General features: G+C 48.8%; 1 protein-coding gene across 1 annotated transcript in view; it reads left to right on the top strand.

The window, feature by feature from the left end:
* Window positions 1–3,882: 3,882 nt before the first annotated feature.
* The window catches only part of LOC130521790 (zinc finger protein 609-like), a 51,988-nt gene continuing 36,430 nt past the window's right edge, over window positions 3,883–19,440 (top strand). Inside the window, exons 1-2 of the mRNA XM_057025590.1 lie at window positions 3,883–4,330; window positions 17,817–18,703. Coding sequence (XP_056881570.1) covers window positions 17,945–18,703 — 759 coding nt within the window. The 5' untranslated portion in view covers window positions 3,883–4,330; window positions 17,817–17,944. The remainder of the gene's footprint in view (window positions 4,331–17,816; window positions 18,704–19,440) is intronic.

Here is a 19,440-nt window from a genome sequence, read left to right on the forward strand (position 1 = left end):
CCCCCCCCCCGATCCCCACAGGCCTGGAAGAGGAATTAGGCTTCGGAGCACTTTAGGAGAGGTGGCAGCAGGCCGGGGAACAATACAACCTGGGAACTGCTGGCGGCACATCATCCATCCATCGAGGTGTCGGGGAACGCCGTCGCTCCAGCCGGGCTGGAAGTACAAAGGAAGTGGAACAAGATGGTGTAAGTGGTGGCTCATTGGGAGCAGACTGACAGCGGGATTTATGGAAATCATCGCAACGTTCCCGCTCCGCTCCTCTGCACCAAGAGCACCCTGTCCTTCCCCCAAAGCCATTTTTAGATCTCTGTGTTTCACACCATTTTCTGATGGATGATGATTGACTCGGCGCTGCAGCTAACTCGATTTAGCGTAGCCAAAGGAGGCTAACGCAGCGAGCAGCGCAACTTTACCCATTTTACTGTCTAAATATGGTTTTAGTTTCCAGTTTACACGCGGCGGCGCATCACGGATCGTCAGCTTTGGTTACTTAAGAGGGGGGGGCATCTGAGGAGGGGAACACATGAACTTTTGTCCCTGCAGGGGAGCGACCAGAAACACGAGGCCCCGCCCCCCCCTGGACCCCGACCGCCCTCACGCTGGAGGGGAAATATCGATACCCAACAGATCATTTTCCTGTTTTGTGTAAGTCAAAGCTTCGGATTCGGAGTCAGCAGCAGCGGAGCCGATGCACCAATCCGATTGAATTTCCCACCACCGATGGCTGCCACCGAGGATCCGGGATCAATTTGGTTTTTGACCTCTTGACCTTGCTCAATGAGGCGGCACCTGTGGGGCCACAAAAGTGGCGTCTGATATTGAAAAGTACAGCCTGGTAAATCCTCCAGAGGGAATACCAGGCGCACCGTCGTGGAAGTAACAGAAACTCCGGCTGAAAGGGACTTCTGTGCCTGATTGACTGCACTCAGAGAACATCCCCCCCCCACCTCCCGCTGAGGCGCCTTTATGAATTCCCGGAGGTTTTTTGGGAGGCACGACACCGCAGAAGAGCGCTGAGACGATGGTCTGTCTTCAAGGCTTCTCATCACGAGGACTAAAGCTCTGAAAGCAGTGATTTGTCAAGCTTCAGTCACATGAAATATGTAAAATAGTCCCTGGCAGGCTGGTGTTTTCTTCAGCACAGGCACTGTAACAGATACATAACATGATTACTGTGGATTAGCCATTAGCATATCGCAGCATGATAGACAGCAAATGCTAACCCGCACTTTCGCCACAGGCTGACAGAACGTCTGCTCATGGTGGAATGTCGGAATGTGACGGGGGGAGGGGCAAAAGCAGAGGCCCTATTTACTGAAAAAAATGAGGCTCGTGATGAGAGTAACGAATATTATACATACAGCGGCCTGCGCGTCTTTGATTTTAGCATTTCAATGCAATATTCCGCTCACACGTGTGGCCTGGAGATGCTCAGGCAACCAGATCCATCATCCTGTTGACGCCACTGTTTATTATCTAATTGATCGGTTCTTGGCTCCTGGTCAGTCCTGTCTTCAAGAGCGTTCATTTGTCCTCGGCTTTAATGCATCATGTTGTCTCCACGACGACCGGCCATTTAGCGGTAATGGGGGATAATCCGGGCTGGTGGTAATGAACAAATGCGCGACTGTTCCGACCTCTGATGACGGCGTGGATCCATACGCCACCGTCGACCTTTGACTGTTCTGAGGATTACACTGAAGCGCTGAAGCATTGTTTTATAAATGCAACCCAAGCTAACGCTAATGGCCGGTCCATTCGGCCCCGCAGGGACAATAAATCGATTATTGCTCGCAGGAAGGACGCCGGGCATGATGCTGTTTCTGACAGGACTTCAACGCTACATTCCTTAAACCGAACTCATGTAGACACGCGGGGCGCTTTAGCCACCATGGAGGGGGACCCACACCCACCTTTCCATAAATGTCTTCATGCTAACACACAACAGCACGTTAGCATGCTAAGAAATACAGCCTAGGTAGATGGGAAAGGGGGGAAATGTTAGCTTTTCCATCCCTAGCTTTTGAAATCTAAATGCTAGAGCAATCTGCGATGATGAGCTGGTTCCTCTTCATGAGGTCTGGAGGTACATCTGGGCGCAGGTCCTCGCGGACCGTCCACTAATTTCCCTCTGTAGAGATTTAAAAAAGCTCCATGTTAAAGAGTTTATCACTGCGACCTTAAATCCAACGCTGCGGCCGGATCGATGGCCGCCGAGACGTGAGGAAACTCGCAGATTTCCCATCAGCCACAGCAGCGGCCGCCGACGTTAGCGAGCAGAACAGCCCGGCGGCCTAATGAGGCGCCCACACGTGACGTCTGTGCGGCCATGGAAGCGGCTCACGCGGGCGACCCCGTCCCTCTCGGAGCCCCCGTGGACGGCTGATTAGCCCCGTTCCCCCTGATGGAAAACACATGTCCACGCCGCTTGTTCACTTCAGGTCCTCAGCCCACGTGGTCTGGACCCTTGAAGGGCAGCCATCATCAGAGCCCCTCCCCCCCATTCCCACTTGCCCCTGACTGTTATGTAGCTTTCCAATGGGGGCCGGCTGCTCCCCCGGGAGGGCACGAGTGTGGCTGCCAGCAGGAGTCCATGGGAGGAAGATGGAGGATGGTGGGCTGCAGCTTTCCCCCTCTGTGAGAAAATGATTCCATTAATTCCCCCCCCCCCCAACACCACCACCCAACCCCCGCGCGCTTGTTGTCCCTGTTAGCGAGATGATTCTTCTGTCATGTCAAAGGCAACATTATCATATTCCTGTTGCCTGGGAAACCAGCGGCGAGGAAGACAACCGCTTAAAACCTGGTGGCGTTTGAAGCCGGCGAACATGAAAGTTGCCCCTGGAATTCTACCACCCTGGACCCCCCCCAGAGATTCCCACCTAATTGTTTGTTAATAGGAAGTCTGTGGTTGAGTATACGTAATCGCGGACGCTCCCTTCCAAGATCCAGTTGTTCTAAACTCCTGTTTATTCTTATTTTATGTTTATTTGTTGTATGTTTCTCTGTATTTAACTGTTTATTTCTGATTGGGACAAAGGTGACGATTGTCGTGCTCTTAAAGTTCCTCTGGTTGATCTGAATGAGCTCAACTCTGTTTTATCTTAGTTCCTGTGAGGATGATCACATTAAGACATTAAAGATTCCCCCCCCCCCCACATAAATGTGTCAGTTTCCTGGTGTTTTTTTACACTTTAGACCTAAAGTCTGATCAGAGGTTTTGGGTTTTTAGATGGAAAAACATCATTCCGGGCATTATTTTTCCTCTCGGCTTGAACTGCCGTGTCAGGTCGCTGATGATTCCGCACCGTTGCTGCTTTCATGCTTTTTGTCTGAGTTGTTGACCCCTGGACGACAGCTTACCCCCCCGGTGTGGGATCGTTGTTGACCTCTGCAGCTTCCAAAGGGAACCCAAGTCCATTTTCTCTGTTTTTTCCCATATTGCAATGGCAAAAACAACACAGCAACTGTTTCCAACGCCAATAAAAAGAAACGTAAATTACAAACGTAATTAAAGGCGGATTGTTGTGCCCCCCCCCCCCCCCCCCCAGTGTCAGCCAGTCTGATGGCTGTAAAACAGTAACAAAGCTGTTTTTATATCACTTCGCTTCACACCTTTGGGGATCAAACCCCCACAGGACAGAAACCAAAGTTCCCTTTGTGGCCCCAAGGTCGCCCTGCTGCCCCAGTAAAATGGAGCAGGATATCCAAATGTTGGGGGGGGGCTCTCGCAGGGGATTCCCATGCTCGTCCCGGTGCAAACATGCTGGGGGCAGCTGGGGGAGCGGGTGCACACCCCCCCTTCACACCACAGGAACGGAATCCCCGTCCGCGGATCCAGTTCCGCGTCTTCGGCCCCGGCCGGGGGCCAGTCCGCTCCGCCCGGATCCCCCTCCTGGATTTCCGCCGCTCCCGCTGCTGCTGCCTGGCTACATTGTATCAGTTCCCACACGAAGAAGCACCGCGGCGAATACGGAGGAATTAACCCGGATGGGAAGCTTTTGACTGCGGGAATAGTCGCCACAGCGTCTCGGGAGAGCCGCGGGCTTGTGTCGAGCTTGGGTCGGTACCGAGGGAATGCCCTCCGGACTGGGTTGCGCTCGCCGCGGACTGGAGCTCCAAGTGTGATGGCACCGGTCCAGTGATCGCTGGCCTCCTCCTCGCCTGTGCTGGATGTCTTGTGGAGTGCGTTGCCACTGCTTTCGGGGACTTTATTTTCCAGAGGCGTTGTTGTAATCGAATGCTCCCGACCCCGATCTGCTTCCACATGGAGTGCACACCGCCATGGACGGAACCGGGTTCGGAGTAGGAGCCGCCAGATAAGTCGGTAAGTTGGGTTTATTTTTCTCTCTTGTTTTTTTTTTAAATCTCCCTCATTGTTGATAGTGCTGCCCGCGACTCGTCAGCCATTTACCGCTAGCCGTGCGTGTGTGCGTGCGTGCGTGCGAGCGAGCCAGGCTGGCTAGCTTCGACCCGAGGATCCAGCAGCAAGCTAGCCGAGCCCGGGAGCTCTCGGGGCTCATTGTTTCACCCACATTAGCTCATTAACAACAAGCTAACCTGGTTAGCCTGGTTAGCTAGAAGTTAAAGAGCGAGCCCGCTTGGAGCTCCACAAGCAGAAGTTTGGGTCGGCTGGTGGCGGCTTACAGCTAATTATTGTTGCAGGGACAGCCTTGGATGGGGGGGGGGGGGGGGGTTGCCACTCAGACAGGGGGTCAAACAATAGTTTAAACCCCAGATTCCACCAGTGCGCTCCCCTCCGTGTTTCCTGGGTAACGGGGCGCCCTCGAGGGAGGCGAGTCTGGGCCATCTGAAGTGGTGAAACCCTTCTTCCCCTTCAGTTGCGACACCGAGTGTGAACGCGTGTGACAGCGTTTGCACCTCCACTTTCATTTCCGCTTCTGATGCCCCCACGCAGCGCCACTCCTGCCGGTCCCAGCTCACCAATTGCAGCCCCACAGAACCAGTCCGGGACGGCCACGGAGCCCTGGTGGTGCGATGGGGCCGCTGAACGGCCCCATTGTTGTTTCCTCCCCCGGTTTACCCTCCTGCAGACAGTGGGGCAGATTCACAACTCCAGCTCCTGACTGATTGCGTTCTTTCCAAAGCGGCTGTCATGGCTGTGTACTGGCTTATTGACTGGTTCTACTCTGTTAATTGCTTGTTGCTTGGCAGGTAAAGTTGCCCCTGGTTCCAGGGCAACACGGTGCGTTTTGTGTTCCTACTAGTGCAACATATAATTGCTCACAACAGCCAAGCAGCTCCACTTAGTATGATTAAAGGCTCATTTCTGCTTCATTAGACACACAGACGGACAGGCCCTTCCGTCTAGGTCCTGTTTGTCCTTAATTCTGAGCGTATTCCCTAAACTTCAGGCTGTTGTTCAACTGTTGTAGTACCAGCTGGAACCTGGGGTGGCAGTATCGGTCACCGCGGACAACCGTTTCGACAAAAGTCGAGTTTAAAGGGTCACGTTGTGGGATTTGACCAGAGCGGGACCAGAAAGAAGAGAGAGATGAGGGAGATGCACATTGCCAGGCTATGTCACCAATGGTTGGCGCGGGCTGCAGGAACCGACCCGGTCCAGCTGTTGCCTGGTTGTTGTGCACAAACACAGGTGAGAAGGTGTGTGGCGAATTGCTGAAATGGCTGAGCCGCTGTGCGCTCGCCACCTGATCTCGGGAGGGGATGTAGTGAATATTTGGCAGCTATGCCTTGATTTGTTAAGACGCCCGCGGGGTCCCTGGCTGGCTGGCGTTCCAGTTTGGCAGCCCCGCCGCCTGGGTGTGGCGGCTGCTCTGGTGAGGCTGATAAAGGAAAACATAAATGAAGGTTTATTATGTTACACAGGCTACACACAGGGGTGGTTGAGCAAACGCCACTTAGTTAGAGGGTGTAATGGAATAAACATGGCCGACTTGCTCTGTCGTCTCTGTTCCGACTGCATTATCCACTCAGCTGTTAGCAGCAGTGGTTTTGAAGTACTTGTTTTGGCATCATAGAAGCCAGGAGCCGCCAGGGTTTGGTTTACCGGACGTGTCTGCTGTTATCGCGTCTGACTGGCAGGTGAGAATACCAGCCACCCTCCTCCAGTCGAAAACCTTCCTAACCGAGCAGAATTAACCGGCCAAACCAGTACCGGTTGGCAGAGCGCTAACGTACAACACTGCTGCCTGGCATTCTTTACAAGGTCTGAATGTTCAGTTTGTAATTAATCGCTAATGGACACACGGACTTCAGGGGTCCACAAGGTCCTGTTGTTGTCCCACATTGACGGGACGAGGCGTTTAAATCGCAGCCTCTCTCCTGGCAGCATGTGCACAACCGATGGGGAAATAGCTCTCAGGTGGTTCCTGAGATGATGTCCTGCCACTGAACCTTAAAAGAATTGTTGTAATTAGCCGACGGCGTTAGCTTTTTGGTGGGGTTGCAAATATTGAACCTGGCCTCCTTGTTTGATCCTCTTAACGACCGTCTGGGGAAGCCAATCGTTTAAACAACAGCGTTACATTTGTCTGTCACCTCCACATACTAACATGACATTTGGCTCCTGATTTTCTTTTTTTTTAAATTAAGTCACCCGTGAACCAGGAATGCTAACAGCGTTAGCGACAACAGGGATTATCTTGGTTTTGAAGGCTTCTGCCATCTCACAGCTCCACACGAGGTGACTGCAGAGTAAGAAAGGCTTCGACCTACATCCTGAAGGCAACATGGCTGCTAATTTGCTGCCATTACTCGGAGACCTATCCATACCGTGTTGACGTGTTTTATTTCAGTGGCACTCAACGGAAAACACGAGTAATTTCACTGTTGTAACACCAGCACGCGGGTTGTGATAAGATGGAGCGCTCTCGGGCTTTTGAAAACATCATCCAGCATTTCCCCAAAGTAGATTTATTTGAAGTGGTCTTCCATAAGCGATGGGGGCTGGGATGGTGCGTTTGAGTGCTGGTGGGAAGCTCCGATGCTTTCAGAGCACGGGGGGAAAAAAGCGCTTCATACGCGACTCTGCTTCCAGATGGGAATCATTTACTGAAAATCCAAACGGCTGGACGCGGCAGGGTTTTTAAATTCAGAAAACTGCGCATTCAGCTGCATCTGAAAAATGCAGTCCAGTGAACGCACCATTGGAAAGTGCTTAATGGCAAAACAGAAAGATTTAAGCAAGTGTGATGTGAGGACGCTGGAATGTTCTCTTCTTTCACCCGTCTGAGTGCACGCTGTCTCTACACCGCCTCGCTTCTATTCACGGTCCACTTTCTTTGATTTCAGGTTTGTTTCCTTTGATGATTTGATCTCTAGGCTCGCCCTTCCTCACCAGCCAGGGCTTCATTACCCCTACGAAAGGCTGCTCTGGCTCTATATTTTCTCCATAGGGTCCATCTTTATAGCATCCTTTCATATACAAAAGTTCAATTCCATTTTGTTGTTTGCACCACACAGTTGGCACACAGGCAGGAGCGCTGCTGCTTCTCAGGTGGCCACAGACGCTTTGACATTTGCTGGGTAACAGTCGCATGTGCGTGCAAAAATGTCTTTCATCCGGGGAAGCATTTTTCTTGCTTCTTATTCCAACCGTGGCTTCATGCTTGGAAGGCTTCAGCGGTTATGTTGAGTTCTGCGGTGTTTTGTGTAATATCCCTCGAGAGACGGGTCATCTGGAGCTCTTTTGGACAGAAGGTATTTGAATGGACTCTGCTGGGTTTTTTAGCTTAGCTGAGGTTTCAACGCAGTTTTCCGCCAACTGCGACATTTGAGAGGCAGAGTTTACCTGAGGAAGGTCCTGGATCTGCAGATCTGACCCCACTCTGTGCTGTTTGCAGTGATTCTCTTCAGGTTTGAGTCCAATTGCAGCAGGTTGGGCGTCATGAATTGGCCTAAAATCGTGTCTGTGCTTCCAAAGTTGAGGTTGGTCTGTCCGCCCTGTGAGCACTGGTGCGGGTTTTTCATTAACGTGACGATTAAAATCTAAAATATCTCCAGTGCTAATGGCTTTAAGTGGAATTTATAACAAGCAGATTGCCAGTTACTGGCTTAATCTCCAAAATTTGGGATGCAGAACGGCTGTTCGGGCATTCGCTCGCAGTCCATCTTTTCCTGGGACGCGAGCCCAGGTTACACCGAGCTCCTCTCCCACACAGGCTCAGGAAGTGTTGCCAAAGCATGTGGTGCAACCCGCTCCGCTTCAGAAAATTCCAGGTCGCTTTCTCTTTGATTCCACGCAACATCTCTGTTTTCAGGGAGATCAGAGTCGCGGGTTTCTGACGGCGTCGTGTTTAACGACCTCTTGCTTTCAGCGCTGCCTTTATTCAGCCACTCATCAGCAGGATGACCTCATTTATCACACTCACTTCACTTAATCCTGACACCGCCGATCTCTCCCACTGATGGTTACTCATGGCAACTATTCATCTGCAAATGGGTGATTAATACACCAATTTGAAGAGAACTGGTCTGCAGTCTCTGCAGTATGTTCAAAAAGGTTAAATTTAATAGGCTCGCTCATAAATAAAGCCAATTCTAGCGTGTTTTGAAGGTGCCGCGGGGTTCTTTTGAGATGCACAGATGCTGTCTGTATCTCTGTAAAGTGCAGTTTGGCGCTTTAAAGGTCTGTGCAGACGTGTTGTGTGGGAATCCCTCCAAGCGCAGTAATGCTTGAATGTGGTAGCAGCGAGTGGGTGGTTCTGTTCCCGTTGTAATTATCATCCTGCAGAATCCACTGCGGTCTCCAGAATCAAAGCCAAAACAGTTGTTTCCGTGAGATGAAACGCGCCTCGCTGGAGGTATCGACAACTATACGACTCAACATCTGCAGTTTAAAGCGTGAATACGCAGCCAAACCAAACCTATAAAGTATCGTTGGTTACGATCAGGTCCAAGCCAACGCTGCTTGAATCTCAGTGACGCTTTCAGCTTATAGGTCAGTCAAGTGTCTTGCTCACTTTTATTGAGTGTATAAAAGAATCGGCGGGGATCACGGGCTTTGGGCCACTTCTCCAGGTTATAGAAAAATGATTGGCCTAGTTTATTTGCCAGGATGTGAATCCCGGTCTACACTTTTGAAATTGATGCCAGGAAAATGATTATAATACCAGCATTTGAGTATTTTTAGCATCCTTTGTTACTTTAGCAGGAGTCGTCCTTGGTGAATTTGCGAAACCGGTTGTGTTTGGAAAACCGTGCATGTTTCCTGTAGGTAATGACACACTCGTGTCCCGTCATTCAGGACTGAATGAGAACATGGAACAATGGTGACAGTTGCTCCGCAGAGACAAGGTGTGATTAGCAAGTGAAGGCCGCTAACAAAGAGGGAGTAAGCGCTGCAGATGACGACGGACGAGCTTTGGAATTTAAGGCTTGTGGCTGAATACAGCCCGAAACTGGCAATTAACCTGTGTTTGCATCCCAAAGCAGAGTGGTGCCAAGATTGGCAGCTGCTTTCTTTTTGCTTGTTTAACCGACCAGGTTGTTCGGGTCTGAACCCAAACCGATACCTTAGAAATGGTAACTGAACAGCTTCTTCAACGGCCTCTCATTTTCCCCATCGTTAACCCCGAGATAAAGGAATGTTTTGTTCTTCGGTGGTTTACAATTGTCTTTTGTGATCTTGAAAATCCCCGAAATCCAAACCCCGCTGACGGGGCAACCACCGAATCGCTCCGTTATCAAATTACCCTGCGCAGTAATACACAACAGCTGAGGTAAAGGTGCGAGCACAATTAGCAGGTTAAATCCCACTCTGGATTATAAATCACTCCTACTTCCGCAGCGCTATACGGCGGCAGCAGCCGAACAAGTCGGCGGAGAATCGTAAATAGCGCGGCAGCGTTATTAGTGGAGGAGTGAAATATCGGCTCCCTCTCAGCTGTGAATACATCAGACTAAATTTGAATATTTATGTGGAACAGCGGTGCCGGTGTAGCGTTTGTGTCGTTCTTCCAGGGTGCTGTCTTACCAGAACAGAATTCTAAGTAAATAAACATGCAGGGTGAATAAAAACCAAGATCGTCCACTTCTGCCACGTCTCTTAGGCAGCCAGAGGAGCAGTGACTGACCAAACTCCATTTTCCCAGGTAGATTAGCGTGACTGTTGTCTGATCCTTTAATGGGCGACCAAATCGCAGGAGCTAATACTGTATGTGAACAGATTTGCCAGGCCCCAGACCCATATCTGTCTGGGAACGGTGTAAAATGGCCGAGCAGAGTTTTCAGAGTTAAAGGACCGCCTGACTCGCTCGCCACCCAAAAACACACAGATGATTCGAAGGTGGGAGGGAAAGGTGCTGAAAAGGTCAAGCAATCATCCAGTGCCAACGAGCAATTACGCTGTATCGGAGGAGGGTGAACTCCTTACCGTTGAGCTTACTGTCTGGCATGTGTAGCCTCCATGATGGCTGTGGCTGGCTGTTTCTGCTCGGTCTAGTGTTGCCGCCTGCTTTTTGGAGGGTTCTGGAGGGCAAACTAAAAGAGTCCTGCTTCATATATAGAGAAACATAAAAGCGACCACGGCAGCCAGCATTCATTGACACTCCAATGTCCGAAACGGTGAGTAGCTGGACTAAAATGGGTGCTTTACGCCTGGAAGCCGCCAGCCTCTCAGCGTGACGCCTGTGCCTCCGACCGCACTTGCATTGATTCCTGAAAGCCGACATGTGAGAGTGACAATGCTATTCGAGGCCCAGCTTGTTGACTCTGCCTGTGTTAAGCAGCTGCCAGAGGAGAAGGGAGGCAGTTATTTGAGGTTAATGGTTGTCCGTGCCCTCTCTCTCTAGTTAGACATTCATATGGCAACACCCCGACTGTCCACAGAGCAAACAGTCGTTCAGTATATTAGTCAGCCAGCAGTAGCCTGTTCACTCCTGAACCTGCGCAGTCATAAGTGGACCTGCGTCCGTTATCACGCGCTTTCCTCTAAATACCAGGTGAGTGGCAAATAGCAGGTCAGCGTATGATATGGATTATTCATGAGCTGCCGTGTAGTTCAGGGTCTAGGGAGATAAGGGACTGGGGATACTCCTAAATATCGTGATACATCACAGTTAAGCCTGTGGTCATTTGATTTGCCCTCGCGAGCGGTCGGGCTTCAATTTGGCTTTCGCCAAGAGAAGCGATTGTGGTGAAGTCATGATATCTACAAGCTGCCGCGCTTTAATTAAAAACAGCCTCAACGTGATTATTCAGTCAGGGCCATACAGCCACCAGGCAACGTAAACGAGTGGGCGCTCGACCAAATATGGATCAGGTTTATTTATTAAGTTGGCGTCGACCTCGACTCACCCTCCTCATATGATGCTGTCCATTCTTTAGTTTATTTGCAAAGACACGGAAAACGAAGCTTTCCGCAGCTTGATAGAAATAACTGCCGGAAAACGAGCCGCAGCTCCCATTTTTCTGGTCAAATGAGCTCGTTTTGATGTGTGTGTGAATAGTCCGGTAATGTCCCAACCACGAGCAGTGCTGTTGGACCCAAATAGCTAAATTGACTAATCCATAAACTGCAATACTGTGTTACTACACTAAAGGAGTGAATACTTACCACAATCCATAGGTTAGAGAAACTAATAATATAATAAACATGCTTACAGGATTCCTGAGAACAAGTTTAAGATACAGAAACATCTGGATCTATAATTTTTCTTAGGATTTTGCCATTTCCATTGGCCTCTTGTGACGCTAAACTCATAAAAAAGGGATTACACGGCCGTACAGAAGAGTATCGAGCCACCGATGAGGGAAAAAATGAAAGGAGGTTGATTTTTTTTCATCGTGCACTTAGACGAAAAAAAACTAACTAAAGTTGAGAATTAAAAACCGAGGAGAAAAAAAAGTCAAAATACAGCGACGGGAATTAAAGACGAAACAATGAGGGGGGGAGTCAAAATGTGATGTTGAAAATAAAGCCATTAAAATGCACAATAGCACTTTAGTATAATAGTTACAAACAGTGGACGTCAGAAGTTAATGAGTCGCCCAAAATGTTGTCGCATGAATAAGAGGTACGAAAAACGGACTCTCGGTGGAGAAACAGTTGCTCAGCACGATGGGGTTAGTTTCCCTCGACTGCTTCCTTAACTGCCCAACAGAAAGCCGGGAATGGGAGCTAAATTCAGAGTCGTGTCCTCAGCGCAGCCTCTTCATGGCCCTCACCCTGATAACTACCCAGTCTTTGTATCTCTAAGTATTTCTAAGCCAACTCTGAAGTATAGTTTCACCTGCACGCCGTTCTGCTGCACCGGTTGTTTTAAAAGGTCGACTTTTTCCTTGACATTATATTTGGACTTTATTCTTGACATTTCATTTTTATCTCAAAGTGCCTCACACACACCTCCTGTATTCATGACTCAGCACTCTTCTGTACAGCCGCGGTCATGGTAAGATGGTCCCACAGACTTCAGTGAACCTGATTAGTGCATCGTTTAAAATGGTCTTTTCTGAGTAAAAGTAGTGGATATTCCTATTGTGACACCAAGGAGCCGCTGTGGAAGGCTACGCAGCAGAAGAGCGCCGTTGGTTCTGTCAGCAGCCCAACAATGGTAATTTTTGCCCAACACTGAGTATCAGCTCAAATGGGTTTGTGAGGTTTCAGTAAGAACTTGTTGGAATCCTGCCTGGCAGGCTGGGTGTGCAGGAATGCGTGTAATAAACAAGGCACAAAAGACAAGTAAAAGAATGTCTTTATCTTCTTCTGTTACGTGCGCGCGCGCATGCATCTAACAGCGTTAGACAAACAAGTGTCTGCGTTTTAGCTTCTGGCTCTTTGACGGCAGTTCCTTCTTTTTTGTATTTACATTTCCAGACGAAGGACAGCAGAAACACTGTGAGCGGTGTTAAAAAACCACATTTGTTACATTTGCCTCTTTTTCTCTGGTCTTCTAATTGTGCTCACGTTGATTAAAACCAGCCCAGATTACATTTTTTAATGAGATTTCTTGATATCTGGATTGTATTTTCCGTCTTAAAATAAATCTCTTTGTTCCGGATCGGGCGGACACGAATGTTTGATTTTGCGGATGGGAGGGAAACCGAACGAGACCGAAATATACGTGCGATTCCTCAGCAGATGTGCCGGTCGGACTCGTGTCTGTTGTTAATTGGCAGCTTCATCCTCCTGCTGCCTCCTTATTCTGGGCGGGAGCCGTCTCCACTCTTTACTGGCGTGGTGAACACTGTAACAATCAGTGGAGCAAAAGTGAAAGCTTGTATTAAACATTTCTGTCGGCTCAGGTGAAATTCACCAAGGATTGCTTTAGCTGTAGATGGCGGCATTAACGGCGGTCTGAGGATCATCAAATGTCTCTGACCACGATGGGACGAGCCCACGGCGGCTTTGTTTACTTTGAGAAGTTGACGGGCTGAAGCTGGAGACCTTCCCAGGAAGAGGCTGTTCAAGTGGAAATGCTCATTTAGCAGAGCTGATCAGATCTTAATTACAGCGCAGCGGCAGCAGCATGGGAGTGTGTCCAGCACGAAACGGAGCTATTTACAAATATTTACTTTGCAACCTGTTTATTTAGAGGCACAATTGCCAGAGGAAATAATGTCTCGAGCGTGTGTCCCGACTAGTTTTGAGCCTAATGTCTAATAATATGGTGACAAAGCCGCCGTCCCTCAGCCGATGGACGGCTGCGCTGCAGGTGAATCACAGTTTAGGCTCGTCGTGTTCTTAGCATGTCGCCCGACTGTACAGGAATTAATCTCCTTTGTCTCTGTGTCCTTGGATGGACGGAGGGTTGGTGGTTTGATCCCTGAAAGCCAAGAGCAGCAACCAGTCATTTGTTTTTCCAAAGTTGTGGTAAAAATGGTGCCAGTGTCTGTTTGGTGTTTGAGGATTTTCCTCAGACGCTGCCTAGATGATCACATTTGCTCTGTCCATCGCTGTCAGATAGCAATAATATTGATCATGCTTTGGTTATATTGGGTTTGTTATTGTTAGTTATTATTACTACCATAGTTTCTCACTAAGTTGGCTTCTTATTATGATAGGATGGAACAATTACCCATTAAATGTAAACCCCTTTATATCTCCCATTTTATTGAGGAGTTGGGTGGAGCTGACCTGGTTAATAATGTCTCCACATGTTAGATGCTCATAACTGTTTTATTTCCCCATCTGCTTCATCTTTTGTGTGACAAAGGTTAAACATGTTGTTTTGATCTGAAAGATGAGGCATTTTGCTGAAGAACATCTCTAAACACCGATGTTGGTGCTGTTGAGGTGGGTTATAACCCTGTTGTAGACACAGGTGCTGAGAAGACACCAGCGGACTCCCAGATTCCTGATTCCCATCACCTGGATTGGCTGGATGCGTTTCTATTTTGGTAATCAGCTAAAACGCAAAATCCAATTACACAGAGGTTACTGCAGGGCTGCCCGGATGGAAACCTGCATTCTGAACAATAAAGAATGAGCCAGATGATTTTTACACCATTTTAATAAAACGAACCGAAGCTGTTCGTCCGTTTAGTTCCATCCAACCTCGAGGCTTTAAGATCTTATTGCTGCTTTTTTCAATCATCAATTGTTGAGGAGGGTAAACCTCTAACTTGAGTCTGAGAAACTATATTGAGAGCAGAAATGGCTAAACAGTTGTTTGAGGGTGCTTAAATCATAAATGCAACCATAAATTGCAGTTTTAATGGAAGCAACAGCCCACAAAGACTTTATTAAATGCCATAAATGCCATTTGCACAGTCTTCAGGGAGCTAATATTTAGATAATCATACTGTGAAACACTTGTGTGGACATGTGTCCAGTGTTTTGTTAGTCATTCGAGAGGGTCCCGCTGCCCTATGGAGATATCCTCCAGCTACACCTGTTATCGGTCACGTGTCGCTAAGCTAAATCCCATTTTGTGAAATGGCCTGTATTTTTGCAAAGAGCGACGTTTCAGAGGTGTGAAAAGGTGAAAGGAATGAGTCACGTTGCACTCGTAGGAGCATTAATAACTTTGATTCTCTGCCCAGATGGAAGTCTGAGCGGCGAGGTGCGGAAAAGTCCATTTTTCCACGTCTCGTTTGGTTTTGTTTTGCAGCAAATCGAGCAGAAATAACCCTCCCACGTGTTTTATTTTTTGTTGTTTTTACCGCAGCTCATGTGGCCGCTTTGATAGATGTCTAAAGGAAACTGGATCTTTGGGAGGAAAAACAACAAAAAGGACAAACTCTCTGGGAGCCGCGCAGCTTGCCTGGCGTTTGCTCAACAGGGGCGCTCGCTGGGACGCTTCCTCATTAGGGGTTTTTTTTTCCAAAAGGGCTCGAGCTGCAATTCCAACCGGGGGCAGTACAGTAGGTCAACTGCAGATAGAGTTACAAGCTCTCTGGTGGAGGTGTTGGACAAATTAGACCCCACAACTGTTTACCCAGTCAAGCAGGGACAGCTGCATCTCTCCGCCCTCTGAAACCTGCCACCGACTGCTGTTCCTTTGGGGAACCATCTGGGAGGAACCAGTTTTACCTCCGTCACCGCTGGGGGTGAAGCGAAAGGCCTCTCCACTGAGTCAACACGAGCCTGGTGCAGCGTGTGAGCCAGCTGCCATTTTGGACCGCTCCGCTAATGAGTGCTGAGTAATCGTTGGTTCTGGATGGCTGCTTATCTGTGCATTACAAAGTGGGAACAGGCTACGGTTCCGGGCCAGATGGCCGGAGTGTGTGTTGTCTGATCTCTTAGATTCCCGCCCCCTTTTGATACTCTTTCATTTGTCTTTGGCGTTCGCGCGGTTGTGAAACTCCTGACTGCAACAGCAGAAATCTGCCGACAGTTTAGATGTTGAAATGAACAATTGGAGTGGAAACCCCCAAAGCCACAGTTGGAAATGAACGTGTAGCTGATGGCACGAGGACGTTTGTTTGTGGAGCGTAAAAGTTCTGATGTATTGTGCACTTAACACCTCAATTAGAAAATAGCTTCCAGCTGATATTTATGTTTGATCTTAATTATCATTCAATTATGTGGGCTTCTTCACTGCAGTGTTTTATTAGATCTACAGTAATTGTCAGATGGTGATTTGAATGAAATTCCAGGTTTGGATTGCTCAAACGGCGACATACCTCAGGGCGTTCAAACGCTCTCGCAGCAAAATGTCGCGGGCTGGTAATTACTTGAACCGCAGAACAAAAAGAGGCACAATAGCTGCTAACCAGAAATCAAAATCAATATAGTTAATCCCATTAAAATGAGATTTGTGGGGCTCTAATGTTTTGCTGTTGTCAGCCAGGTCAGCGCCACACAAAGAGAATCACCAGAATTGGTGTCTGTTTGAGGCCATATTGATCTGCCCCCCCCCCCCCCCCCCAGCAGCACTCCCCACTCTCTGCTCAGGCTTTTCATCCTTTATGGGCTTTATTCTAACAGAAGATGAGAAGCACAGATGTGTTATTTGGCTATTCTTACTGTTAGATTGATTTGTATGAAGCATAATTTATTTACACCTTCTGGACGTATTGAGCCGCGTTGCTGCATCAGTACAGCAGATAGCAGCCTGGCGCGGGATAAACATGCAGTAATTCTCCCCTTTCTCTTTTGCACTGATGTCAGGAGGTTCAGTCATCTCCTGCAAGCGTTACTCCCGCTTGATGATATCTATTAAACGCGTGCCTGATGGTGTCCGCACTAAAACACTGTGATGGATGACGGTATCAGTCTTCCGAGTCAGGCGTTGGCAGGTTTTAAGACTTTTCCAGAGCCATTTGGAAATGCAGATTCCTCGCCAGCTCAGCACTGTTGTCGGCACAACCGGACACCTCATCCATCTTGTTAAATCCGGGCTACCTTTGTCCGCTCACCTTGTAGCAGGCTTCTTTCACGAGTTTTTTTAGGTTGGTGCGGCGTGCTTGTCCACTGTAGATGATGTCATTACTCTGGTAAAACACTAAATACATTTACAGTCACCGTTGCAAAAATAAGCAAATAGCCAGATTCTTGATAAAGACCTGTGTGGCGGCGCAGCAGACGGCGTGCGTAGCACGTGTTATTCACACAACACCTGCAGTGCTTTACATTTTCTCACCAGAGCAGTATAAGTGTATAAATGTAAAAGATATTTCTAAATTTCTCCTCACAGTTGGACGTATACTCCAGGAAATAAACCAGCCCGTTTAACATGCTAACCTTAATTTGTCGCTGTCAGGTTTTACATTGTGAGCTTTGCTAATATTGAGATAAGGAAAGAGGCCCTTCAATCAGGTTGCTCTTTAAAACGGAGAGTTTGCTACACAAACGTGTGCTCAGCGACACCGGGGACCCGTCTGTGGATCGTTCAGCCCAAAACACGGCGACCTTTTGACAATGTAGAGTAAAGCAAATACTCAGAACGCCGTTCACCTGAGGCACACACTGCTCCATTCATGCTATTTAAGCTTCCTGTTAATACAAGATTACCATTGTGGGGCAGAGTTGAAAAGGCAGGTCTCTGAAACCAGCACGGGGGGTGGGTGGGGGGGGGGGCGTTAGACCAGCTCCTTGTTTATCAGCGATGACACTATCAGCGGCGCCTTGTGAAAAGAGAACCACTCATTCAGAACAGTGGGGCCACCTTGGCTGTCAAAGAAGGATTTAAGCTACATTTCCCATGGTTGCCATGACAACTGTGGGAAGTGATTATGAAGAGAGGTTTTCAGAGCAGTGTTGTCACACCAGTGGGTATTACCATAGTGGTTTGTGCACTGATCACCAGAGAATTACTGGCTCATGATCCTTTTTTTTTGTTGTTGTTGTTTTGTACTCAATCAAATTCTTTGTATTAAAGCTGTAGTAATACTGTTTCAATGTTGGGATTGCTTGACTAACAGAAGGCTTTTTCTTTTCTTTTTAGAGCAAAATGTGGATAAATGGGACAGGAACAAGTAGACCGTGAGGATTCTCTAACCCTTGCCCCCGAGTCCCAACCGTCTGAGAGGGTGTCGGACCTCCCCGAGGCAAACCTGGGCCGTTGGCACTAAAATGTCCCTAAGTGGTGGCACTGCAGGCGGGAAAGGTGTGGACTCGAATGCGGTGGACACTTATGACAGCGGGGATGAGTGGGATATCGGTGTTGGAAATCTGATTATTGACCTTGACGCTGACTTAGAGAAGGACAAACTTGAGATGTCTGTTACCAAGGACGGCATGGCGGCGCCACCCAGCGCGGTAGCGGCGCTGCCCGACAACATCAGGTTCGTTAGCCCGGTGTCTGGCTCGCAAGGCAAGGAAAGCAAATCCAAATACAAGCGCAGCAAGAACTCTAAAGACAATAGTAGCAAAGCCTCATCTGGAGACGCAGGTAAAAAAGAAACCACGGGACGGACTCAAAGCGAGCCGACCGGCACAGCGGTGAGCACGGGCGCCGCTGGCAACACCGCCACCTCTGGAAAGAACATGGAGAAAGGGGGCAAAGCCCCCAGAGGTGTTCTGGGTGGTAAAAAAGACAAAGAAGGGGTTAGTGGGAAAAGTAAGAAGGACAAGACCGACGCGACCCCAGTGGTGGCGATCGCCGCCGCGGAGAAGGACGTCATTTCTCAAAGTCAAGTTTCTCTGGGGAGTAGCCGGAGCGCGTCCTTCGAGAACACACAATCAACAGACTTGGCAGACGCCAATCAAATGGGGAATATTGCACTTGAATCTGTTGGGATCGTACCGGCGCTGACCACAAAAGCTGAACCGGAGGAGGTGGAGAACGGCAACGGGGAATGCAAGATGCTAAAGAAGGTGAAAAATGAAAAGGTACGTCAAGTGGAGATGATACCCGGGTTTGTTTGCTGGGGGGGGGGGTATTCTTTGGGGTTTGTTGGAGAATCTTTAGTATGCTGCCTTCCTACGCCAGCAACAGTCCATGGGAAATTAGGAATCAGCACAAGTTTCAGTTGTCAAGGTCTGCTTTAGTATGAAAGTGTTGTGGGGGGGGGGGGGGGGGGGGGGCTTTGAGGTTGTGCTGGGTGGTAGAGGCTTTCTTTACCCCAAAGCTGCCCAACACGTGGTGCTTAAAGGGCAACTGCTGTTTGCTTTTCTGATGGTGAGTAAAGGTGCCCCTGATGAAAACAATGCTGCAGCCAGACACAGGAAGTAGCGGACACAATGGTCCTGTTTCCCCTCTTCCCTTTATGACAGAGGAGCCTTGATTAATTGAACGCTCATGTGGTTCCATATTTTAAAAACACAGCTCTCGTCACGCGTGAACTCCAGACTCCGCGCGGCGAGCGGACGGCAAAAGCCTCACGCAAGTGTCAACAGGAATATAATAGATTTTATCAACCGTCCACGCCACGTCAAGACTGCGGAGTAATGTCACGCCGTGCCTTTTTCCATCGCCGTTCCAACGCAGACATTATCTTAGAAGAACAATATAAGGATTGGTGCATCTATTCACCCACACTTATCTTGTTCACTGGTGGAGTTAATCTATCACTGCGTCTATTGTACACCTCATAGCAGCCTTTTCATGCTCTGGCAGAATAAAAGAC

The sequence above is a fragment of the Takifugu flavidus genome, chromosome 2, assembly GCF_003711565.1.
Source record: "Takifugu flavidus isolate HTHZ2018 chromosome 2, ASM371156v2, whole genome shotgun sequence".
In the NCBI taxonomy this organism is placed as follows: Eukaryota; Metazoa; Chordata; class Actinopteri; order Tetraodontiformes; family Tetraodontidae; genus Takifugu; species Takifugu flavidus.